The following is a 26,106-nucleotide window of genomic DNA, read 5'->3' on the forward strand; positions in this document are numbered from 1 at the left end:
CCCCCAGTCTCTATCTGCCCCCAGTCTCTCTTTCTCTGCCCCCCAGTCACTCTCTGCCCCCCAGTCTCTCTCTCTTTCTGCCCCCAAGTCTCTCTCTCTCTCTCTCTCCCCAATCTCTCACCCCCCAGTCTCTCTCTCTCCCCCAATCTCATTCTCTCTCCCCCCAATCTCTCTCTCTCCCCCGTAGCCTTTCTCTCTCCCCCCAAACTCTCACCCCCCCAGTCTCTCTTCCCCCGCTAGTCTCTCTCCCCCCCCCAGTCTCTCTCTCTCTCCCCCCAATCTCTCTCTATCCCCCAGCCTCTCTCTCGCCCCCCGTCTCTCTCTCCCCCCCAGTCTCTCTCTCTCCACCCCAATCTCTCTCACCCCCCACCTGATTCTCTCACCCCGCCCCCAGTCTCTCTCTCTTTCCCCCAGTCTCTCTCTCCGCCTCCCCCCCCGCCCACCCCAGTCTCGCTCTCTCCCACTACCTCCGATGTTTTCTCTCCCACAGAAGGCCGCAAAAATGTTCCAAATAATCCAAAAGCTAGAAGTAGCTCCATGCGGCTGTCTCTCTGTCTCGTGCCCGACTTCCTCGCACTGCGTATGCGCGACCGAATCGAGGGCCCATGCTCAAAAGGGGGGCGGAGTCCAATGCGCACATGCGCAGAAGGACACAGAAAAACCTAGTGTAAGTAGTCACTCTGATAATTTTATAGCATACTCTTCTGCAGCCAATCAAAGCTCAGACTTAGAGGCCATGTGATTAACATGAGCCAATGAAATTGCACAAAATGGATGGACAGGCAAAAGGACATCATTTTTATTGATATACAAAATGTTGATTCATAACAACAGCAACAACTTACACTTATACAGCACCTTTATCATAATAAAACTTTCCAAGGCACGTCACAGGAGGGACTATCAACGAAATTTGACACCAAGCCACATAGGTAGACATTAGGACAGGCGAGGAGGCAGGTTTTAAGTAGCTTTTTAAAGGAGGAGAGAGAGGTAGAGAGGCGGAGAATTTTAGGGAGGGAATTCCAGAGCTTAGGGCCTCGACAACTGAAGGCACAGCCGTCAATGGTTGAGTGATTAAAATTGGGGATGTGCAAGAGGCCAGAATTGGAGGAACGCAGGATCTTGGAAGATTGTAAGGCTGGAGGAGATTACAGAGCTGGGGAGGGACGAGGCCATGGAGTTATTTAAAAACAAGGGTAAGAATTTTAACATTTTAAAATTAACCGTCAAATCGAGAACTGACCATCTGGAGACAGTAGGAAAAGGAGGAGACCATTAAGCTCCTCGAGCCTATTCTGCCATTCAATGAGATCATGGTTGATCGGCACCTCAACTCCATTTGCCCGCCTTTGCTCCATATTCCTTAATACCCTTACCCAACAGAAATATTCAAAACCTAACACAAATATCGATATATTCTTAGCAAGAGGAATAAAATACATTAATTTAATGTAAAAAAAACATACCACACTTGTGTTCAGAGTAAATCAGGACCCCGAAATTATAAAATTGTTTGAAAGAAGAAAAATTGTTAATGATACCAATAAACGGATTGCAATAAACTGAAGACATTTGCTTTTGGTAAACTTCAGTGCAGGTGATGCTAACCTCAAAACGATGATCGTAGCAGAGCTGCAGGTTAATTTCTGCACTTTCAAGGCCTTGGCGAGTTTGAGTAGACTAGGCCTATATTCCCTAGGGCTAGACTTCCCACTTTTCTTTGATCGATACTGCCCACTTAACGACCATTTTAACGCTGAGATGAGGTATAACTCCATTTAGCAACAAAATGGAAACTAACGCCCATGCATCACTCACTTATCGCCCAGTATTACTTTCAGCATGTTGTTAACACCGAGAATTAATAATACTGCCTGCCCACTCTTTTCTGGTGTAAAGATCAAAATGGGTAAAACTAATGCCCATGATATCGCTGAGCGTTACTTTCAGCACCTTGCCCACATATCGCCGGAAAAAATGCTCGCCGACAAAAATGCTAAGAAAATTATGCTCTCAGCTGAACTACACCCAGTGGTATGGACGCCATTTTGTAAATCGGAGGTCGGTTCATATAAAAGGCTGCTTCAACTTCTGGGGAGTTTTGATGTACTGTGGAGTTCTTTTAAGGTGATTTGAACATTTGAACAAACATCTTATCATATTGTGGATGATTTGAATTTATTTTAGATGTCTTAGTCGGTAAATTTATTGTTTGTGAACAATAGGTATTGTTATGTATGAATAAAGAGTCTGACCAGGTATTGTGAGCTCAAAGTAAAGTGTGACATTAGTCTTTTATTACAGGTCTCCAGAGTGCCTCTCCAGCTTGTGAGGGCTCCTTAAGTACAGGTGCTCCCAAGGGATTGTGGGATAGAAACATAGAAACATAGAAAATAGGTGCAGGAGTAGGCCATTCGGCCCTTCGAGCCTGCACCACCATTCAATAAAATCATGGCTGATCATTCACCTCAGTACCCCTTTCCTGCTTTCTCTCCATACCCCTTGATCCCTTTAGCCGTAAGGGCCATATCTAACTCCCTGTTGAATATATCTAATGAACTGGCATCAACAACTCTCTGCGGTAGAGAATTCCACAGGTTAACAACTCCCTGAGTGAAGAAGTTTCTCCTCATCTCAGTCCTAACTGGCTTACCCCTTATCCTTAGACTGTGACCCCTGGTTCTGGACTTCCCCAACATCAGCAACATTCTTCCTGCATCTAACCTGTCCAGTCCCGTCAGAATCTTAAATATTTCTATGAGATCCCCTCTCATTATTCTAAACTCCAGTGAATACAGTTTCAGTCGATCCAGTCTCTCCTTATATGACAGTCCTCCCGAGAATCAGTCTGGTGAACCTTTGCTGGACTCGCTCAATAGCAAGAATGTCCTTCCTCAGATTAAGAGACCAAAACTGAACACAATATTCCAGGTGAGACTTCAGTACAACTGCAGTAATACCTCCCTGCTCCTATACTCAAATCCCCTAGCTATGAAGGCCAACATGCCATTTGCCTTCTTCACCGCCTGCTGCATCTGGATGCCAACCTTCAATGTCTGCTGTACCATGACACCCAGGTCTCGTTACACCTCCCCTTTTCCTAATCTGCTGTCATTCAGAAAATATTCTGCCTTCATGTTTTTGCCACCAAAGTGGATAACCTCATATTTATCCACATTATACTGCATCTGCCATGCGTTTGCCCATTCACCGAACCTGTCCAAGTCACCCTGCAGCCTCTTAGCATCCTGCTCACAGCTCACACCACCACCCAGCTTAGTGTCATCTGCAAACTTGGAGATATTACTCTCAATTCCTTCATCTAAATCATTGATGTATATTGTAAAGAGCTGGGGTCCCTGCGGCACCCCACTAGTCACTGCCTGCCATTCTGAAAAGGACTCGTTTATCCCAACTTTCTGCTTCCTGTCTGTCAACGAGTTCTCTATCCACGTCAATACATTAGCCCCAAAATAATGTGTTTTAATTTTGAACACCAATCGCTCATGTAGGACCTTGTCAAAAGCCTTTGAAAGTCCAAATACACCATATCCACTGGTTCTCCCTTGTCCACTCTACTAGTTACATCCTCAAAAAATTCCAGAATATTTGTCAAGCATGATTTCCTTTTCATAAATCCATGCGGACTTGGACCGATCCTGTCACTCCTTTCCAAATGCGCTGCTATTTCATTTAATAATTGATTCCAACATTTTCCCCACTACTGATGTCAGGCCAACCGGTCTATAATTCCCGTTTTCTCTCTCCCTCCCTTTTTAAAATGTGATGTTACATTAGCTACCCTCCAGTCCATAGGAACTTATCCAGAGTTGATAGACTGTTGGAAAATGATCACCAATGCATCCACTATTTCTAGGGCCACTTCCTTAAGTAATCTGGGATGCAGACTATCAGGCCCTGGGGATTTATTGGCCTTCAATACCATCAATTTCCCCAGCACAATTTCCTGAATGATAAGGATTTCCTTCAGTTCCTCCTTCTCGCTAGACCCTCGGTCCCCGAGTATTTCCGGAAGGTTATTTGTGTCTTCCTTTGTGAAGACAGAACCAAAGTATTTGTTCAATTGGTCTGCCATTTCTTTGTTACCCAATGTAAATTCACCTGATACTGACTGCAAGGGACCTACGTTTGTCTTCACTAATCTTTTTCTCTTCGCATATCTATAGAAGCTTTTGCAGTCAGTTTTTATGTTCCCAGCTAACTTCCTCTCATACTCTATTTTCCCCCTCTGAATTAAACCCTTTGTCCTCCTCTGCTGAATTCTAAATCTCTCCCAGTCCTCAGGTTTGCTGCTTTTTCTGGCCAATTTATCTGCCTCTTCCTTGGATTTAACACAATCCCTAATGTCCCTTGTTAGCCACGGTTGAGCCACCTCACCCATTTTGTTTTTACTCCAGACAGGGATGTACAATTGTTAAAGTTCATCCATGTGACCTTTAAATGTTTGACATTGCCTATCCACCGTCAACCCTTTAAGTATCATTCGCCAGTCTATTCCAGCCAATTCACATCTCATTTCATCGAAGTTACTTTTCATTAAGTCCAGGACCCTAGTCTCTGAATTAATTGTGTCACTCTCCATCTTAATAAAGAATTCTACCATGTTATGGTCACTCTTTCCCAAGGGGCATCGCACAACAAGATTGCTAATTAGTCCTTTCTCATTACACATCACCCAGTCTAGACTGGCCAGCCCTCTAGTTGGTTCCTCGACATATTGGTCTGGCAAACCATCTCTAATGCACTCCAAAAAATCCTCCTCCACCGTATTGCTACCAGTTTGGTTAGCCCAATCTATATGTAGATTAAAGTCGGCCATGATAACTGCTGTACATTTATTGCATGCATCTCTAATATCTTGTTTGATGCTGTCCCCAATCTCACTACTACTATTTGGTGGTCTGTACACAACTCCCACTAGCATTTTCTGCCCTTTGGTATTCTGCAGCTCTACCCATAAAGATTCCACATCATCCAAGCTAATGTCCTTCCTTACTATTTCATTAATTTCCTCTTTAACCAGCAACGCATCCCCAACTCCTTTTCCTTTCTGTTTATCCTTCCTGAATGTTGAATACCCCTGGATGTTGAGTTCCCAGCCTTGGTCACCCTGGAGCCATGTCTCCGTAATCCCAATTATATCATAACCGTTAATAGCTGCCTGCGCAGTTAATTCGTCCAACTTATTACGAATACTCCTCACATTGAGGCACAGAGCCTTCAGGCTTGTCTTTTGAACACACTTTGTCCTTTTAGAACTTTGCTTTAATGTGGCCCTTTTTGATTTTATCTTGGGTTTCTCTGCCCTCCACTTTTACTTTTCTTCTTTCTATCTTTTGCTTTTGCCCCCATTTATTTCCCTCTGTCTCCTTGCATAGGTTCCCATCCCCCTGTCATATTAGTTTAACCCCAACAGCACTAGCAAACACTCCCCCTCGGACATCGGTTCCAGTCCTGCCCAGGTGTAGACTGTCCAGTTTGTACTGGTCCCACCTCCCCAGAACCAGTTCCAAAGTCCCAGGAATTTGAATCCCTTCCTCTTGCACCACTCCTCAAGCCACATATTCATCTTAGCTATCCTGCTATTTTTACTCTGACTAGCACGTGGCACTGGTAGCAATCCTGAGATCACTACCTTTGAGGTCCTGCTTTTTATTTTAACTCCTAGCTCCCTAAATTCAGCTTGTAGGACCTCATCCTGTTTTTTACCTATATTGTTGGTATCTATATGCACCACGACAACTGGCTGTTCATCCTCCTTCAAAATGTCCTGCAGCCGCACCATGACATCCTTGATCCTTGCACCAGGGAGGCAACATACCATCCTGGAGTCTCAATTGCGGCCGCAGAAACGCCTATCTATTCCCCTTACAATAGAATCCCCTACCACTATAGCTCTCCCACTCTTTTCCTGCCCTCCTGTGCAGCAGAGCCATCCCTGGTGCCATGGACTTGGCTGCTGCTGCCTTCCCCTGATGAGTCATCATCCCCAACAGCACCCATGGCGGTGTATCTGTTTTGGAGGGGGATGACCGCAGGGGACCCCTGCTCTACCTTCCTTCCATTGCTCTTCCTGATGGTCACCCATTCCCTATCTGGCTATGTAACCTTTGCTATTCACGACATCCTCAGCATCGCGGATGCTCCCTAGTGAATCCATGCACAGCTCCAATGCCACAATGGGGTCTGTCAGGTGCTGCAGCAGGATACACTTCCTGCACATGTAGTCATCAGGAACACTGGAAACGTCGATGGCTTCCTACATAACACAGGAGGAGCATGACACTCCTCCTGCCATGGGCTCTCCTCCCATGACTTAACCCTTAAATTAACTTAATTTGGCAACAATGTCAAAGGTTACCTACTGATAAGGAAATAAAAGAAGAAAAAAAATTAAATACACACCAATCCACCAGCTTGGCTGTGACGTCACCCTTCGATTTCTTTCTACTTCTTTGTTTTACCTTCAGCCCCTGCACCTGCACCAGCTAGCTCCTATGCTCTGCCACCACCCTTGTAGTCCTGAGCCCACTGCTCTCGCGATGCTAGCTCCGATGCTCTGCCACCGCTCTGCCACTCTGCCGCCGCCTTTGTAGTCCCGAGCCCGCTCCTCTCCCTTGGGACTCCAGGGGATGAGCCCTCTGGTGGTTACACAAGGTATTTACAGGTTTACATATATAACAACACTTCCCCCTCCCCGCCCCGCCAAAGTCAACAGAGTAACTATTTACAAGGTGAGTCGATCTGGGGCCTTTCTTTCCCTGGTTGACCATCTCGGTGCAAATGCTGATTTTGGTGAGTCGTTTGTTGGGCCCTCGTTGGGCTGCTGTACAGCTGGTCTTGCTGGGCTGCCTGGTGTGGTGAGTCCAGCGAGGCTGCTGCGGGTGATGGGTTCTGCTTCGTGGCCAACCGCGGTGTCGGTTGCCACTGGTGCGTGTGTTGGGGGTTCAAAAAAGATAGGGTCTAATTCGGGTTGCTCTGGATAATCCGTGAATCTGGGTTTGATTTTAGTGTTTCCGGTGAATGAGTTCATTTGAAAGTTTGACCCGAAACACCCTACTCCCTTCTTTGGCCACAACAGTGCCGGGAAGCCACTTGGGACCTTGTCCATAATTCAACACTAATACAGGATCATTAATTTCAATTTCGCATGATACATTTGCCCGATCATGATATGTACTTTGTTGAAGCCGTCTGCTTTCTACCTGTTCATGTAGATCAGGGTGGACTAACGAGAACCTTGTCTTAAGTGCCCTTTTCATGAGCAGTTCAGCGGGTGGAATCCCAGTTAGCGAGTGGGGTCTCGTGCAGTAACTAAGCAGGACTCGGGATAGGCGAGTCTGCAGTGAGCCTTCAGTTACCCTCTTCAAGCTCTGCTTGATGGTTTGCACTGCTCTCTCTGCCTGACCATTGGATCATTGGATGCTGGTTTGAACGGGACAGATGTAACATGTTTGATCCCATTGTGGGTCATGAACTCTTTGAACTCGGCACTGGTGAAACACGGCCCGTTGTCGCTCACAAGGACATCAGGCAGGCCATGCGTGGTAAACATGGTCCGCAGGCTTTCAGTGGTGGCAGCGGACGTACTTGCCGACTTTATCTCACATTCAATCCATTTGGAGTAAGCATCTACAACCACTAGGAACATTTTACCCAAAAATGGGTCTGCATAGTCGACATGGACCCTGGACCATGGTTTGGAGGGCCAAGACCATAAACTTAGTGGCGCCTCCCTGGGTGCATTGCTTAACTGCGAGCATGTGTTACATCTGTGCACGCAGGACTCTAAGTCCGCATCGGTACCGGATCACCACACGTGGGACCTGGCTATCGCTTTCATCATTACAATGCCTGGGTGGGTACTGTGGAGATCACAAATAAAAGTGTCCCTGCCCTTTTTGGGTATCACTACCCAATTACCCCACAGAAGGCAGTCTGCCTGTGTAGACATTTCATCTTTGTGTCGTTGCTACGGCTTTATCTCTTCCTGCATTTCTAATGGGACACTTGACCAGCTCCCGTGAAGCACACAGTTTTTTTTACTAAGGACAGTAAGGTGTCCTGGCTCATCCAGGTTCTAATCTGTCGGGCGGTAACGGGTGATTGCTCACTCTCGAATGTTTCCATTACCATGACTAAATCTGCGGGCTGTGCCATTTCCATCTCCGTGGTGAGCAATGGCAGCCTATTGAGAGCATCGGCAGTTTTCTGTTTCTGGCCTGTGGCGGATGGCGTAGTTGTATGCGGACAATGTGAGCGCCCATCTCTTGATGCGGGCTGATGCATTCGTATTTATCCCCTTACCCTCGGAAAAGAGGGATATCAGTGGCTTATGGTCAGTTTCCAATTCAAATTTGAGCCCAAACAGATATTGATGTATTTTCTTACCCCCATAGACACACGCTAACGCTTCTTTTTCAATCATGCTGTAGGCCCTCTCAGCCTTAGACAGACTCCTGGATGCATAAGCAACCGGTTGCAATTTCCCACATTCATTAGCTTCTTGAAATACACACCCGACACCGTATGACGACGCACCACATACTAGTACCAAACGCTTACATGGATCATACAACACAAGCAATTTGTTTGAGCATAACAGTTTTCTAGCTTTTACAAAAGCATTTTCTTGACTTTTACCCCATACCCATTTGTTTCCTTTCCGCAGTAAGGCGTGCAGTTGTTCTAACAGTGTGCTGAGACCCTGTAAGAAGTTACCAAAGTAGTTCAGGAGTCCTAGAAACGACCGCATCTCCATCACGTTCTGTGGCCTCGGTGCGTTCCCGATTGCCTCCGCCTTCGAATCGGTGGGCCTGATGCCGTCCGCCGCGATTCTTCTCCCCAGGAACTCCACTTCAGGTGCCAGGAAAACGCACTTCGAGCATTTTAACCTGAGTCCCACGCGGTTGAGCCGACTAAGAACCTCCTCCAGGTTCTGCAGATGCTCGACTGTGTCCCGACCTGTAACCAAGATGTCGTCCTGCGCGGAACCGACTTCAGTAAGCTTTCCATGCTTCTCTGGAACATCGCCGCAGCTGATCAAATTCCAAACAGGCATCTGTTGTAAATGAAGAGACCTTTGTGCGTGTTGATGCAGGTGAGGCCTTTCGATGATTCCTTCAGCTCCTGCATCATGTAGGCTGAGGTCAAGTCCAGCTTCGTGAATGTCTTTCCTCCCGCCAGCGTCACAAAAAGGTCGTCTGCCTTTGGTAGTGGATATTGATCCTGCAGGGAGAAACGATTGATAGTTACTTTGTAATCATGGTACCATCTCCTTTGAGGATTGGAACAATCAGACTGGCCCATTCGTTGAATTCGATTGGCGAAATGATGCCCTCTTGTTGCAGCCGGCCCAGCTCGATCTCCCCCCTCTCTGATGGATGTGTCGCGCTGCCGGAATTAGGTGGATCTGCACTTTTGCTCCTTGGAACTTCCCGATGCCTGGTTCAAACAGCGAGGGAAACTTGTTTAAGACCTGGGCACACGAAGTGTCATCGACGGACGAGAGCGCTCAGACATTGTCCCAGTTCCAGCGTATCTTTCCCAGCCAGCTCCTGCTGAACAGCATGGGGCCATCGCCCGGTAAGGCCCAGAGTGGTAACTCATGCTCTGCTCCATCATAGGAGACCTTTACGGTAGCACTGCCGATTACGGGGATCAGTTCCTTTATGTACATTCTAAGTTTGGTACAAATGGTAGTCAAGGCTGGCCTTGAGGCCTTGCTGCATTACAATTTATCGAAAGTCTTTTTGCTTAGAATGGACTGGCTCATGCCCGTGTCCAGCTCCATTGACACCGGGAGTCCATTTAATTCAACCATCAGCATTATCGGGGGACACTTTGTGGTAAATATGTGCACCCCATAAACCTCTGCCTTCTCGGTCTGAGGCTCTGGTTCATTGTGATCCACCGTGGATCTGTCCTCCTCTGCAACATGGTGGTTTGCAGGATTAGCAGGGTTTGCAGCTCGCCTGCACATACGTTGGAGATGGTCCATTGTTCTACAGACCTTGCAAACGTATCCTTTGAAGCAGCATGAATGGAAACCACGATCACCCCCGCAGCGCCAACAAGGTGTTAATGGCCTAGCATTCATCACCATTGATGGTGGACTCTGAGACATCTGCGGACATGCAGTTGCAGGCATTGTGAGGCCTGCCCTGTATATTCCGATTCAAAAACAACATTACTTTGTTCACTTGTAGCAGCACTCGTGTTCTGAGAGATTTGCTTGGTATTGTCACTGGTGGCAATGAACGCCTGGGCTATTGTTATGGCTTTACTCAAGGTTGGGGTCTCTTCAGTCAAAAGTTTGCAAAGTGTCACTTCATGGCCAATGCCAAGTACAAAGAAGTCCCTGAGCATGTGCTCCAAATGTCCTTCAAATTCGTAATGTCCTGCAAGGCGTCTTAGCTCGGTGACATAGCTCGCTACTTCCTGGCCTTCAGACCTTTTGCATGTGTAGAACCAGTACCTCGCCATCAGAACGCTTTCCTTCGGGTTCAGATGCTCCCGGACCAGTGTTGTACAAATTGTTGTACGACTTTTCTGTGGGTTTCACTGGAGCAAGCAGATTTTTCATGAGACCATACGTTGGTGCCCTGCAACTGGTGAGGAGAATCGCCCTTCGTTTGGCAGCGTACCCTTCTCCTTCCAGCTCATTGGCCACAAAGTATTGGTCAAGTCTCTCCACGAAGGTTTCTCAATCATCTCCCTCCGAAAATTTTTCCAGGATGCCCACTCTTCTCTGCATTGTTGGGTTCGTCATCTGTATCTCGTCACCAGTTGTTATGTATGAATAAAGAGTCTGACCAGATACTGTGAGCTCAAAGTAAAGTGTGACCTTAGTCTTTTATTACAGGTCTCCAGAGTACCTTTCCAGCCGAGCTGGCGACATTTGCACTATATCTCAGCATGCCACACATTGCTGCATTCGACAGGTGACTGAATCCCTTTACTCACGCAGGATGGACTTTATCAGCTTCCCTATGATCAGCGAAGCACAGTCTGAGAGGGCGCTAGGATTCTCCAGGATTGCAAACGTTCCCAAGGTGCAGGGAGCAATTGACTGGACGCACATCACCATACGGGCACCTTTTCAGGATGCAGAGGTTTTTCGGAACCGAAAGGGATTCCACTCCCTAAATGTGTAACTCATTGTCAACCACCAGCAAATTATACTGGCAGTAAATGCAAAATTTCTGGGCAGCATCCACGATGCTCACATCCTGCGTGAGAGCGCTGTATCTGACATGTTTACCAGTCAGCCACAAGGTCAATGCTGGATGCTTAGTGACAAAGAATATGGCCTCGCCACCTGGCTGATGACCCCCCTGCGTAACACCCAGACAGAAGCCGAGAAGCGATACAATGAGAGCCACAGAGCCACAAGCAATATCGTTGAGAATACCATTGGAGTGCCTAAGCAGCGCTTTAAATGCCTGGACCGCTCAGGAGGCGAGTTACAATACCACTCTGAGCAGGTAGCTCAATTCGTGGTGGTGTGCTGCATGCTGCACAACTTGGTTATCAGGAGGGGACAAGAATTGCCAGAAGGGACTGATACTCCACCTCAAGAGAGAGAGGAAAAGGAGGACGAGGAGATAGATGCTAACCTCAGGCCAGAACAATCAGGCTGATGATGAATGCATGCCCCCACCCCCCTCTAGACCATAGGAAAGGGCCCGTGGTGGCTATATAGCTGCAAGACTCTTACATCAGCAGCTCATAAATGAGCGCTTTGCTTGAAATAACATTGGTCATATTTACAAAGCTACAACACTGCTGTATCTGCAGCTCATAAATGAATGGTGTGCATTACCTTGGTGACAGTTAAAGTTTAAGTTGATTCAAGTGACGTTGAATTATCCCCTTTCATGTTAAGGAATCACCAGTGTGTAACTGTGCAGCTATCTGAGACAATGCGCAACAAGGTTATGTGAAATAAAAAACATTTAATGAGAACATTTGTATAAAATCGTAATTATAACTAAAAAAACACCCCACCCCACCATCACCCCACCCCACAACAAATGTATAACATTTATATCATTCATAAAATTTTTCCATTTCCAACAAAACTTCATAAGCATAGAACACAAATGCAAAAAACCAAGGTAGCCCCCTTCTCCTTCCCCCAAACCTCCCAACAAAATAGCAAAACATAAAAATACTGTGACCAATACAACTCCTGCGGCCATGCACCTCACTTTCACTTCCCAACCCCCCAACTTCTCCTCCTCACCTGTACCCCTTCCCCTTCCCCTCCCGACTCCAAGCTGCCTTGCCAAGCTGCTCCTCAGGCGCTGCTTCATTGGGGGGGGATGAAGGCAGAACCGCTGGTAGGCCGGATACGGGAGAGGACGGTCCTGAGGAGGGAATGTCCTCCGAGCCAGAAGCAAGATCTTCCTCCTGGCTCGCATGTGTGGTTGGCAATGGGATTGTGGCACCTTAGGGTGCAGTGCCATGTTCCGGGACCACTGGTAGCCCTCTGGCACCAGTGTTCCTGGCTATCACCTCTGGGGCTCTGCCATCCGCGACACGTACTCCGTCATGGTGGCGGACATGCTGGCCAACTGTTCGGATATGACCCCATTGTCTGTAGGATCTGCTGACCTATGTCAACAGTCCTCCTAGACAAGTGTACCATGTACCCGCTCCGATCTGCAGTCCTGCTGCGTCGAACCAACCAACGCGGGATCCACACCGTCATGGAGACACTTGGGGTGACTTGCGGCAAGGTGCTTGGGCCCGCTACGATTCGATTGTAAGGGGAATAGATAGGCGTTTCTGCGGCCGCAACCGAGACTCCAGGATGGTATGTTGCCTCCCTGGTGCAAGGGTCAAGGATGTCTCGGAGAGGGTGCAGGACATTCTGAAAAGGGAGGGTGAACAGCCAGTTGTTATGGTGCATATAGGTACCAAAGATATAGGTAAAAAACGGGGTGAGGTCCTACAAGACGAATTTAGAGAGCTAGGAGGTAAATTAAAAAGTCGGACCTCAAAAGTAGTAATCTCAGGATTGCTACCAGAGCCACGTGCTAGTCAGAGTAGGAATCGCAGGATAGCCCAGATGAATACTTGGCTTGAGGAGTGGTGCAGAAGGGAGGGATTCAAATTCCTGGGAAATTGGAACCGGTTCTGGGGGAGGTGGGACCAGTACAAACCGGACGGTCTGCACCTGGGCAGGACCGGAACCAATGTCCTGAAGCAGTGTTTGCTAGTGCTGTTGGGGAGGAGTTAAACTGACATGGCAGGGGGATGGGAACCTATGCAGGGAGACAGAGGGAAATAAAATGGAGGCAGAAGCAAAGATAGAAAGGAGAATACTAAAAGTGGAGGGCAGAGAAACCCAAGGCAAAAAACAAAAAGGGCAACATTACAGCAAAATTCTAAAGGGGCAAAGTGTATTACGAAGACAAGCCTGAAGGCTCTGTGCCTCAATGCGAGGAGTATTCGGAATAAGGTGGACGAATTAACTGCGCAAACAGCACTTAACAGATATGATGTAATTGGCATCACGGAGACATGGCTCCAAGGTGACCAAGACAGGGAACTCAACATCCAGGGGTATTCAACATTTAGGAAGGATAGGCAGAGAGGAGAAGGAGGCGGGGTGGCATTGCTAGTTAAAGAGGAAATTAATGCAATAGTAAGGAGGGACATTAGCCTGGATGATGTGGAATCGGTATGGGTGGAGCTGCGGAATACCAAAGGGCAGAAAACGCTAGTGGGAGTTGTGTACAGATCACCAAACAGTAGTAGTGAGGTTGGGGACAGCATCAAAGAAGAAATAAGGGATGTGTGCAAAAAAGGTACCTCAGTTACCATGGGCGACTTTAATCTACATATTGATTGGACTAATCAAACTGGTAGCAATGCGGTGGAGGAGGATTTCCTGGAGTGTATTAGCGATGGTTTTCTAGACCAATATGTCGAGGAACCAACTGGAAAGCTGGCCATCCTTGACTTGGTGATGTTTAATGAGAAGGGACTAATTAGCAATCTTGTTGTGCGAGGCCCCTTGGGGAAGAGTCACGATAATATGGTAGAATTCTTTATTAAGATGGAGAGTGACACAGTTAATTCGTAAACTAGGCTCCTGAACTTAAGGAAAGGTAACTTCGATGGTATGAGGCATGAATTGGTTAGAATAGACTGGCAAAGGATACTTAAAGGGTTGACGGTGGATAAGCAATGGCAAACATTTAAAGTTCACATGGATGAACTTCAGCTATTGTACATCCCTGTCTGGAGTAAAAATAAAACGGTGAAGGTGGCTCAACCGTGGCTAACAAGGGAGATTAAGGATAGTGTTGAAACCAAGGAAGTGGCATATAAATTGGCTAGAAAAAGCAACAAACCTGAGGACTGGGAGAAAGTTAGAATTCAACAAAGGAGGACTAAGGGTTTAATTAAGAGGGGGAAAATAGAGTATGAGAGGAAGCTTTCAGGGATCATAAAAACTGACTGCAAAAGCTTCAATAAATATGTGAAGAGAAAAAGATTAGTGAAGACAAACATAGGTCCCTTGCGGTCAGATTCAGGTGAATTTATAATGGCAGAACAATTGAACAAATACTTCGGTTCTGTCTTCACGAAGGAAGACACAAATAAACTTCCGAATGTACTAGGGGACAGTGGATCTCGTGAGAAGGAGGAACTGAAGGATATCCTTAATAGGCAGGAAATTGATGGGATTGAAGGCCGATAAATCCCCGGGGCCTGATAGTCTGTATCCCAGAGTACATAAGGAAGTGGCCCTCGAAATAGTGGATGCATTGGTGATCATTTTCCAACAGTCTATCGACTCTGGATCAGTTCCTATGGACTGGAGGATAGCTAATGTAACACCACTTTTTAAAAAAGGAGGAAGAGAGAAAATAGGAAGTTATGGACCGGTTAGCTTGACATCAGTAGTGGGGAAAATGTTGGAATCAATCATTAAGGATGAAATAGCAGCGCATTTCGAAAGCAGTGACACGATTGGTCCAAGTCAGCATGGATTTATGAAAGGGAAATCATGCTTGATGAATCTTCTGGAATTTTTTGAGGATGTAACTAGCAGAGTGGACAAGGGAGAACCAGTGGATGTGGTGTATTTGGACTTTCAGAAGGCTTTTGACAAGGTCCCGCACAAGAGATTGATGTGCAAAATCAAAGCACATGGTATTGGGGGTAATGTACTGATGTGGATAGAGAACTGGTTGGCAGACAGGAAGCAAAGAGTCGGGATAAATGGGTCCTTTTCAGAATGGCAGGCAGTGACTAGTGGAGTGCCGCAGGGATCAGTGCTGGGACCCCTGCTCTTTACAATATACATTAAAGATTTAGATGAAGGAATCGAGTGTAATATCTCCAAGTTTGCAGATGACACTAAACTGGGTGGTGGTGTGAGCTCTGAGGAGGACGCTAAGAGGCTGCAGGGTGACTTGGACAGGTTAGGTGAGTGGGAAAATGCATGGCAGATGCAGTATAATGTGGATAAATGTGAGGTTATCCATTTTGGGGGCAAAAACACAAATGCAGAATATTATCTGAATGGCGGCAGATTAGGAAAAGGGGAGGTGCAATGAGACCTGGGTGTCATGGTTCATCAGTCATTGAACGTTGGCATGCAGGTACAGCAGGCGGTGAAGAAGGCAAATGGTATGTTGGCCTTCATTGCTAGGGGATTTGAGTATAGGAGCAGGGAGGTCTTACTGCAGTTGTACAGGGCCTTGGTGAGGCCTCACCTGGAATATTGTGTTCTCTTTTGGTCTCCTAATCTGAGGAAGGACGTTCTTGCTATTGAGGGAGTGCAGCAAAGGTTCACCAGACTGATTCCAGGGATGGCTGGACTGACATATGAGGAGAGACTGGATCAACTGGGCCTTTATTCACTGGAGTTTAGAAGGACGAGAGGGGATCTCATAGAAATATATAAGATTCTGACGGGACTGGACAGGTTAGATGCGGGAAGAATGTTCCCGATGTTGGGGAAGTCCAGAACCAGGGGACATAGTCTTAGGATAAGGGGTAGACCATTTAGGATTGAGAGGAGAAACTTCTTAACTCAGAGAGTTGTTAACCTGTGAAATTCCCTGCTGCAGAGTGTTGTTGATGCCTGTTCATTGGATATATTCAAGAGGGAGTTAGATATGGCCCTTACGGCTAAAGAGATCAAGGGGTACGGAGAGAAAGCAGGAAAGGGATACTGAGGGAATGATCAGCCATGATCTTATTGAATGATGGTGCAGGCTCGAAAGGCTGAATGGCCTACTCCTGCACCTATTTTCTATGTTTCTATGTTTCTATGTTACCTCCACGGTGGAGGAGGACATGGTCGCAGGAGCACTAGATGTCACGGGGTTGCATAGATGATGGAACTTGTCGCTGCAGGCTCCTCAAAGTCGGCACTGTTATCAGTGGAGAAGTCACCTGCAGCTCCACAGGCGAGATTCGGGGCTCCTCAGCACCAGATTGACCATCCCCCGCCGAGGCTGCCACCTGGTCTGCACCTTCTGGGCTCGGTGGTGTTGCATGGGGCCGCGCTGCTGGCTGAGCTACAAAACATAAATGAGGTTATTAGAGGAGAAGGAGGTGCTAGGATCACAAGGTGATTCAAACGCTACACGCGGCATATGCACGACAAAAGCACTACCGCTATCAAAATCATCACAGGCATCACGTTTCATGACCATGATCAAATTCTGCAATAAAATGATTTTCGTGAGGCCATCATTATTTAGATAACACTTGTATCAATCATCTATCGTATATTATTGTTCGAATATGAGTGCGTGTGGCCTCTATTGACTTTATATCACGCAATGGTGTATACTTTACTCAAGTGGCATCACATCAGGTTCTGCTGTTGCTTGCGTGGCCGACCGGGGGTGGCTCCCCACTAGTGCCAGCATCCGCTCCTCGATGTCTGTCAGCTCACTGATGACTGGAGGCCCCCCACCTGTACGCCGTTGCTCGGCCCTATTCTTCGAAAGCTTCTTCTGCAAAAGGTAACAACAGCACGACATGGCAAGAGATCATTGCTAGGTACTGTCACAGAGACTGATACAACACATAATCGACAGATGTAATCATGATTATTATGATAATTATCATTATTTACTTAAAGACATACACCGTAAACTCAGGCTTTGAGTAAAACATTCCCGGTACAAGTGCAAGACATCACATCTGATTTTAATCATTCATTACACTTACAACTCAAATTATATAAATATATAAGTAAATGTAAATAAATGTAATACTTACTCTGGCGGAACTGACAAGGTCGTTCCAGCGCTTGCGGCACTGGTTTCCCTCACGCACCTCATTCGTCGCCGACAACACCAACGCGGCTATGTTGGCCTATATCTTCTGGTAAACCTTTGCAGTGGGCTTCCCACGCCCACCCCGGATCAACTGATCCCAGTGTGACTGCACCTCCTGCAGGAGGGAGGCATTTGCCTCATCGGAGAATCTCCGAGCTCGTTTTCGACCTCCCACTTCTAGCTCCTCTTCCACCTCACTGCCCTCGCCAGCATACTCAACCTCCACATCGTGATGTATCGTCTCCTCCATGCCTTCCATTTTAATTATATTTTTTTTGCCAAAATCTCCGTGCAATGTTATTTGTGCTCCCAATTCTTTTTATTGCTGTTAAACCTCTTTCCTAACTCCCACAACAGCCAAACAAGCACACAACACACCCACACACGCTTTCAATTCCTCTCTGCTCCCTCTCTCTCTCTCTCCTCTTCTGCGAATGTATTGATGACCCCTGACTGAAAAGCGGGAAACGACCACTGCCATGACATTACTATGGATGCCGACAATTTACGACAGGTCAAAAACTTTACCGCTAATGCCCATTTCACATCCCTCGCAGTAGTGCCCATTTTATAAAGTGGAAAGTTGGGGTTTTGAAAATGGGCGATAATCCGATTATCTCAAAGCCCATAATAAATGCCAATGCTGGAAATAATGCCCATTTTTGGGTGATCTGCACAATAGTGGAAAGTCTAGCCCCTAGAGTTTAGAAAAATGTGAGGTTATTTCATTGAAACATATAAAATTCTTAAGGGGCTTGACAGGGTAGATGCTGAGAGGCTGTTTCCCCTGGCTGGGCAGTCTAGAACACAGGGTCACAGTCTCAGAATAAGGGGTCGGCCATTCTGGACTGAGTTGAGGAGAAATTTCTTTACTCAAAGGGTTGTGAATCTTTGGAATTCTCCACCTCAGAGAGCTGTGGATGCACAGTTGCTGAGTATATTCAAGACAGAAGTCGATATATTTTTGGGAACTAAGGGAATTAAGGGATTATGGGGATGGTGCAGGAAGGTGAAGGTGAAGTAGAAGATCAGCCATGATCTTGTTGAATGGCAGAGCAGGCTTGAAGGGCTAAATGGCCTACTCCAGCTTCTATTTCTTATCTTCTATTTCTTATGCAGAGGGGGCAGAAGAGATTTACCAGGATGACACCTGAATGAGGGACTTCAGTTATGTGGAGACTGGAGAAGCTGGGATTGTTCTCCATAGAGCAGAGAAAGTTAACAGGAGATTTAATCGAGATGTTCAAAATTATGAAGAGTTTTGATAGAGTAAATAAGGAGAAACTGTTTCCAGTGGCAAGAGGGTCAGTAACCAGAGGACACAGATTTAAGGTGATTGACTAAAGAACCAGGGGAGAGATGAGGAGAATTTTTTTACGCAACGAGTTGTGATCTGGAATGCGTTGCCTGAAAGGGTGGTGGAAGCAGATTCAATAGTAACTTTCAAAAGGGAATTGGATAAATTTTCAAAAAGGCAATATTTGCAGGGCTATGGGGAAAGAGCAGGTGGAAGTGGGACTAATTGGATAGCTCTTTCGAATGGCCTCCTTCTGTGCTGTATCGTTCTATGATTCTCTGAAATGCTAACATTAATAACACAAGAGGCAGAGTCAGAAGTTGTGGTGACAGCCTTGAAGGGGATCGTGCTTATTGCATTCCCTCACTTCTGATTTTGAGCAACCTGGCAGGGTACTGTCTGGTATCCAATCCAAGGTATTACACTGTCTTCTCACCTCAGGGGGCTAACTCTCCACTGATCTCACTCAGCCCCCTGTTTAATTCTCAAAGGAAGGGAAGAAAAATTCAGCAGGCCGTGCACAATCTCCAGGGTACACCATGCTATCGGCCATTCCGTGCTATTGGTCACTTTGGGTTTAGCCTTGTGTTCTGGAATGGCCCCAATCAGATCTGGAAATAAAAAGCTGGTCTCAGAAAAAGTGACCATGAAGCTGTCAGATTGTCATAAAAACCCAATCAGTTCACTAATGTCCTTCAGGGAAGGAAACCTGCTGTCCTTACCCGGTCTGGGCCTATATGTGACACCAGACTCACACCAACGGTTGACTTTTAACTCCCCTCTGAAATGGCCAAGCGAGACACACAGTTGCATCCAGGGCAATTAGGAATGGGCAATAAATGCCGGCCTTTCAAGCGACGCCCACATCTACAGAATGAATAAATAAATTAAAAGGATCCCGGGCAAGATCTTGGACCTGACTGCAGACTCACTGGGGTCCACCATGCAGACATGCAACAACCTCCCACTTGTATGTGGTTAGTGTGTTGAAGAAAGGGTTGGCCTTTTCTCCAATCACCAAAATCACTGCAGTTTGTTGAGCGTACAGTCCCCACCACTTGCACCGTTTATCCCTGGGGGCAACCTCCTATATTGGGCAAAGGGTGTCGGACAATGTTACCACTGATTTTTTTTTTTGGATGCCTGGCCCCATTAAGGGGCTGCATGGCCCAATCGCGTTCGTGATTTCTGCCATTGAAACTGGCGGCACGGGACCTGCAGATCGTGGCGCAGCCGCACAGCTTAACAGTAACGTTGGTGCTGGTCATTTTCCATTAATACAGGAGTCAATTACTGAAACAACACTTGAACCATATTATATCACTGACTGTTTTGGGCGGTTCAAGCAGCCGTTTGCAACTCATTAAAGTGCGATTACATGTCATTAAATTATTTCTCTCACCTCCCCCCACCCAACCTCCGCCACCAACCACACCCCTCACCCTTCCCCGCCCCAAGTACCGGGAGCTCTAGATCCCCAGGTACCGTGGGCTCTAGACCCTCAGCGATTTTGGCTCACAAACAAGGGACGAAGATGAGAGACGCCTTTTCCTGCCGTCACGGCCCACTGAGGCCCGAGCTGTGGGTCGCAGGCGGTGGGTGGAGGGCAGGGAGGAACTCCATTACAATGAAATGCAAAAGTCAATCAACAATATAAAAGACTCAAAAGAAAGCTGGGATCCACGGGATTGTGCCCACTGAGGACTTCAGCCCCATTCCACTCTCCCTGGGTGAAGTGTGGTTTCTTTTGTGTTGTCCCAAACCAGAGGTGAAGCTGACCAGATCGTCATCTCTCTCTCTTTCTCTCCCATTGGGTCATTTCCCCAGTTTGAGTATGGGAACTGGGGCATCTAGTGGAGAGTCGGAGGAAATCTCCTCCTGGTTACACCGTCCACCATGTATTGAGCCAAATTGTGTTGACATGAACGCCGCATCTGTAACAAGTATGTGCTTCCCGGCTGCCATATTGAAAGCCATTTGGTGGTCGGCAAAGGGGAGCAGCATGGCTGAATCTCTCAGCCATTGTTTGCAAATTCCTTTGTATGAGATGAGAGAAAACAATTAGGAAAGTAAATGGTATATTAGCCTTTATTACAAAAGGACTGGAGTATAAGAGTAAGCAAGTCTTGCTGCAATTATATATGGCCCTGGTGAGACCACATCTGGAGTACTGTGTATAGTTTTGGTCTCCTTACCTAAGGAAGGATATACTTGCCATAGAGGGAGTGCAACAAAGGTTTGCCAGACTGATAGAAACATAGAAAAATAGGTGCAGGTGCCCTTCGAGCCTGCACCGCCATTCAATAAGATCATGGCTGATCATTCCTTCCGTACCCCTTTCCTGCTTTCTTTCCATACCCCTTGATCCCCTTAACCCTAAGAGCCATATCTAACTCCCTCTTGAAAATATCCAGTGAACTGGCATCAACAATTCTCTGCGGCAGGGAATTCCACAGGTTAACAACTCTCTGAGTGAAGAAGTTTCTCCTCATCTCAGACCTAAATGGCCTGCCCCTTATCCTAAGACTATGTCCCCTGGTCCTGGACTTCCCCAACATCGGGAACATTCTTCCTGCATCTAACTTGTCCAGTCCCATCAGAATCTTATATGTTTCTATGAGATCCCCTCTCATCCTTCTAAACTCCAGTGAATAAAGGACCAGTTGATCCAGTCTCTCCTCATATGACAGCCCAGCCATCCCTGGAATCAGTCTGGAGAACCTTTGCTGCACTCCCTCAATAGCAAGAATGTCCTTCCTCAGATTAGGAGACCAAAACTGAACACAATATTCCAGGTGAGGCCTCACTAAAGCCCTGTACAACTGTAGTAAGACTTCACTGCTTCTATATTCAAATCCCCTAGCTATGAAGGCCAACATACCATTTGCCTTCTTCACCGCCTGCTGTACCTGTGTGCCCACTTTCAGTGACTGATGAACCATGACACCCAGGTCTCGTTGCACTTCCCCTTTTCCTAGTCTGTCGCCATTCAGATAATATTCTGCATTTGTGTTTTTGCCCCCAAAATGGATAACCTCACATTTATCCACATTATACTGCATCTGCCATGCATTTGCCCACTCACCTAACCTGTCCAAGTCACCCTGCAGCCTCTTAGCGTCCTCCTCACAGCTCACACCGCCACCCAGTTTAGTGTCATCTGCAAACTTGGAGATATTACACTCTATTCCTTCATCTAAATCTTTAATGTATATTGTAAAGAGCTGGGGTCCCAGCACTGAGCCCTGCGGCACTCCATTAGTCACTGCCTGCCATTCTGAAAAGGACCCATTTATCCCGACTCTTTGCTTCCTGTCTGCCAACCAGTTCCCTATCCACGTCAGTACATTACCCCCAATACCCTACGCTTTGACTTTGCACAACAATCTCTTGTGCGGTACCTTGTCAAAAGCCTTCTGAAAGTCCAAATACACCACATCCACTGGTTCTCCCTTGTCCACTCTGCTAGTTACATCCTCAAAAAATTCCAGAAGATTCGTCAAGCATGATTTCCCTTTCATAAATCCATGCTGACTTGATCCGATCCTGTCACCGCTTTCCAAATATGCTGCTATTTCGTCCTTCATGATCGATTCCAACATTTTCCCCGCTACTGATGTCAGGCTAACTGGTCTATAATTTCTCTCTCCCTACTTTTTTAAAAAGTGGTGTAACATTAGCTACCCTCCAGTCCATGGGAACTGATCCAGAGTCGATAGACTGTTGGAAAATGATCACCAATGCATCCACTATTTCTAGGGCCACTTCCTTGAGCACTCGGGGATGCAGACTATCAGGCCCCAGGGATTTATCGGCCTTCAATCCCATCAATTTCCCTAACACAATTTCCCGCCTAATAAGGATATCCTTCAGTTCCTCCTTCTCACTAGACCTGCTGTCCCCTAGTACCTTCGTGAAGACAGAACCGAAGTATTGGTTCAATTGGTCTGCCATTTCTTTGATCCCCATTATAATTTCACTTGAATCTGACTGCAAGGGACCTACGTTTGTCTTTACTAATCTTTTTCTCTTCACATATCTATAGAAGCTTTTGCTGTCAGTTTTTATATTCCCTGCAAACTTCCACTCGTACTCTATTTCCCCCCTCTTAATTAAAACCTTCGTCCTCCTCTGTTTTTAATTCTAAATTTCTCCCAGTCCTCAGGTTTGTTGCTTTTTCTAACAGGTTTATATGCCTCTTCCTTGGATTTAACACTATCCTTAATTTCCTTTGTTAGCCATGGTTGAGCCACCTTCCCAGTTTTATTTTTACTCCGGACCCCTGTAAATGTACATCCCTGAGTTCATCCATGTGATCTTTAACTGTTTGCTATTGCTTATCCACCGTCAACCCTTTTAGTGTCGTTTGCCAGTCTATTCTAGCCAATTCACGCCTCATACCATCGAAGTTACCTTTCATTAAGTTCAGGACCCTAGTTTCCGAATTAACTTTGTCACTCTCCATTTTAATAAAGAATTCTACCATAATATGGTCACTTTTCCCCAAGGGGCCTCGCACAACAAGATTGCTAATTAGTCCCTTCTCATTACACAATACCCAATCTAGGATGGCCAGCTCCCTGGTTGGTTCCTCGACATATTGGTCTAAAAAAACCATCCCTAATACACTCCAGGAAATCCTCCTCCACCGCATTGCTACCAGTTAGGTTAGCCCAATCAATGTGTAGATTAAAGTCGCTGATGATTACTGCTGTACCTTTATTGCACACATCCCTTATTTCTTGCTTGATGCTGTCCCCAACCTCACTATTACTATTTGGTGGTCTATACAAAACACCCACTAGCGTTTTCAGCCCTTTGGTATTCCGCAGCTCCACCCATACCGATTCCACATCATCCAGGCTAATCTTCCTTACAATTGCATTAATTTCCTCTTTAACCAGCAACGCCACCTTGCCTCCTTTTCCTTTCTGTCTATCCTTCCTAAATGCTGAATACCCTTGGATGTTGTGTTCCCAGCCTTGGTCCCCCTGGAGCCAAGTCTCCATGATGCCAATCACATCGTATCCATTAACTGCTATCTGCGCAGTTAATTCATCCACCTTATTCCGAATACTCCTCGTATTGAGGCACAGAGCCTTCAGGCTTGTCTTTGTAACACACTTTGCCCCTTTAGAATTTTGCTGTAATGTGGCCCTTTTTGTTTTTTGCCTTGGGTTTCTCCTTTCTATTTACTATTCTCCTTTCTATATTTTGCTTCTGCCTCCTTTTTATTTCCCTCTTTCTCCCTGCATAGGTTCCCATCCCCCTGCCATATTAGTTTAACTCCTCCCCAACAGCACTAGCAAACACTCCCCGTAGGATATTGGTTCCGGTCCTGCCCAGGTGCAGACCGTCCGGTTTGTACTGGTCCCACCTCCCCCAGAACCGGTTCCAATGTCCCAGGAATTTGAATCCCTCCCTTCTGCACCACTCCTCAAGCCACGTATTCATCTGAGCTATCCTGCGATTCCTACTCTGACTAGCACGTGACACTGGTAGCAATCCTGAGATTACTACTTTTGAGGTCCTACTTTTTAATTTAGCTCCTAGCTCCCTAAATTCGTCTTGTAGGACCTCCTCCCATTTTTTACCTATGTCTTTGGTACCTATATGCACCACAACAACTGACTGTTCCCTCCCTTTTCAGAATGTCCTTGCACCAGGGAAGCAACATATCATCCTGGAGTCTCGGTTGCGGCCGCAGAAACGCTATCTATTACCCTTTCAATTGAATCCCCTATCACTATCGCTCTCCCACTCTTTTTCTTGCCCTCCTGTGCAGCAGATTCCTGAGTTGGGGGGGATTGTCCTGTGAAGAGAGATTGAGGAGATTAGGCCTATATTTGCTAAAGTTTAGAAGAATGATACATAATTGAAACATAAACAGGCTTGACAGGGTTGATGCTGGGAAGATGTTTCCCTTGGCTGGGGAATCAAGAACCAGGGGTCACAGTCTCAGAATAATGGGTCATCCATTTTGGAGAGATGAAGAGAAATTTCTTCACTCAGAGGGTGGTGAATCTCTGGAATTCTCTACTCCAGAGAGTTGTGGAGGCTCAGTCATTAAATATATTCAAGTCAGAGATCAATAGATTTTTGGATATTAAGGGAATCAAGGGATATGGGGATAGTGCGGGAAAGTGGAGTTGAGGTAGACGATCAGCCATGATCTTACTGAATGGCGAAGCAGACCCGAGGGGCCGAATGGCCGACTCCTGCTCCTATTTCTTATGCTCTTATGACAATAGTAAAACATTTGAACTTTTCTTTTACAGGAAATGGAAGTAAAGGATGTTCATTGGTTGCGAGAAATCCCAGAGCTGTGCTCAATTATACTGTTGGAGACAGTTTGAAGTTGAATTGTACGGTCGAGTATTGTCAAGCAGAACAACCTAAGGTGTCTTGGTGTAAATTCCATTCAAACAGTTGTCAGGAACTGAATGGAGCATTTAAGACAATCAATACAACTTCTTCCAATAGCACAGAATATAGGATGTTTGTGCTTTACGCATTCTCTTCCATTAACGTGAATGACAGTGGCACTTACCGATGTCAAGCCATCGAAAAGAATGTAAATACAATGGGAAACTCCATCTTAGTGAATGTGTTCGGTAAGTGCTGATATTTCTGTGACCGAGGATACACATTGACTGAAACATTTTTTCGCTATATCGAAGAAAAACAATTCCACTGCATGTTTCATGTCTGCTGTCTGGCAATTCTCTGAGGCTGAACCAGATCGTTCGAAACCTTGCTGTCCTATTTGACCCTGAGCTGAGCTTCTGACCCCATCTCCTCTCCATTCCCAAGACCACCTACTTCCACTTCCATAACATCACCCATCTCCACCCCTGCTTCAGCCCATCTGCTGCTGAAACCCTCATCTATGCCTTTGTCACCACCAGACTTGACTACTGCAATGCTCTCCTGGCCGACCTTCTATAAACTTGAGCTCATCCAAAACTCTGCTGGCCGTACTCTAACTCGTACTAAGTTCTGCTCACCCATCAACCCTGTGCTCGCTGACCTACATTGGCTCCCAGTCAAGCAATGCCTCGATTTAAAAATTCTCATCCTTGTTTCCAAATCCCTCCATGGCCTTGCCCCTCCCTATCTCTGTAATCTCCTCCAGCCCCACAACCCCCTGAGATGTCTGCGCTCCTTCAATTCTAGCCTCTTCAGTATCCCTGATTATAATAACTCAACCACTGGTGCCCATGTGTTCAGCTGCCTGGGCCCTAAGCTCTGGAATTGTCTCCCTAAGCCCATCCGCCTTTCTACCTTTCTTTCCTCCTTTAAGATGCTCCTTAAAACCTACCTCTTTGACCAAGCTTTTAGTCACCTGCCCTAATATCTCTTTATGTGGATCGGTGTCAAATTTTGTTTGATAAGTGCCTTGGGACATTTTACAGCATTAAGGGCGCTATATAAATGCAAATTGTTGTTGTCTGAGCCAACTTTTGG

The 26,106-nt window shown here is 46.4% G+C and overlaps 1 protein-coding gene across 1 annotated transcript in view; it reads left to right on the forward strand.

Annotated features, from left to right (window-relative positions):
* The window catches only part of LOC139274729 (B- and T-lymphocyte attenuator-like), a 96,309-nt gene that overhangs the window by 43,116 nt on the left and 27,087 nt on the right, over nucleotides 1-26,106 (forward strand). The window contains exon 2 of the mRNA XM_070891414.1: nucleotides 24,918-25,253. Within this exon, the coding sequence (XP_070747515.1) occupies nucleotides 24,918-25,253 (336 nt within the window). The remainder of the gene's footprint in view (nucleotides 1-24,917; nucleotides 25,254-26,106) is intronic.

This window comes from Pristiophorus japonicus, chromosome 10, assembly GCF_044704955.1.
Source record: "Pristiophorus japonicus isolate sPriJap1 chromosome 10, sPriJap1.hap1, whole genome shotgun sequence".
Lineage (NCBI taxonomy): Eukaryota > Metazoa > Chordata > Chondrichthyes > Pristiophoridae > Pristiophorus > Pristiophorus japonicus.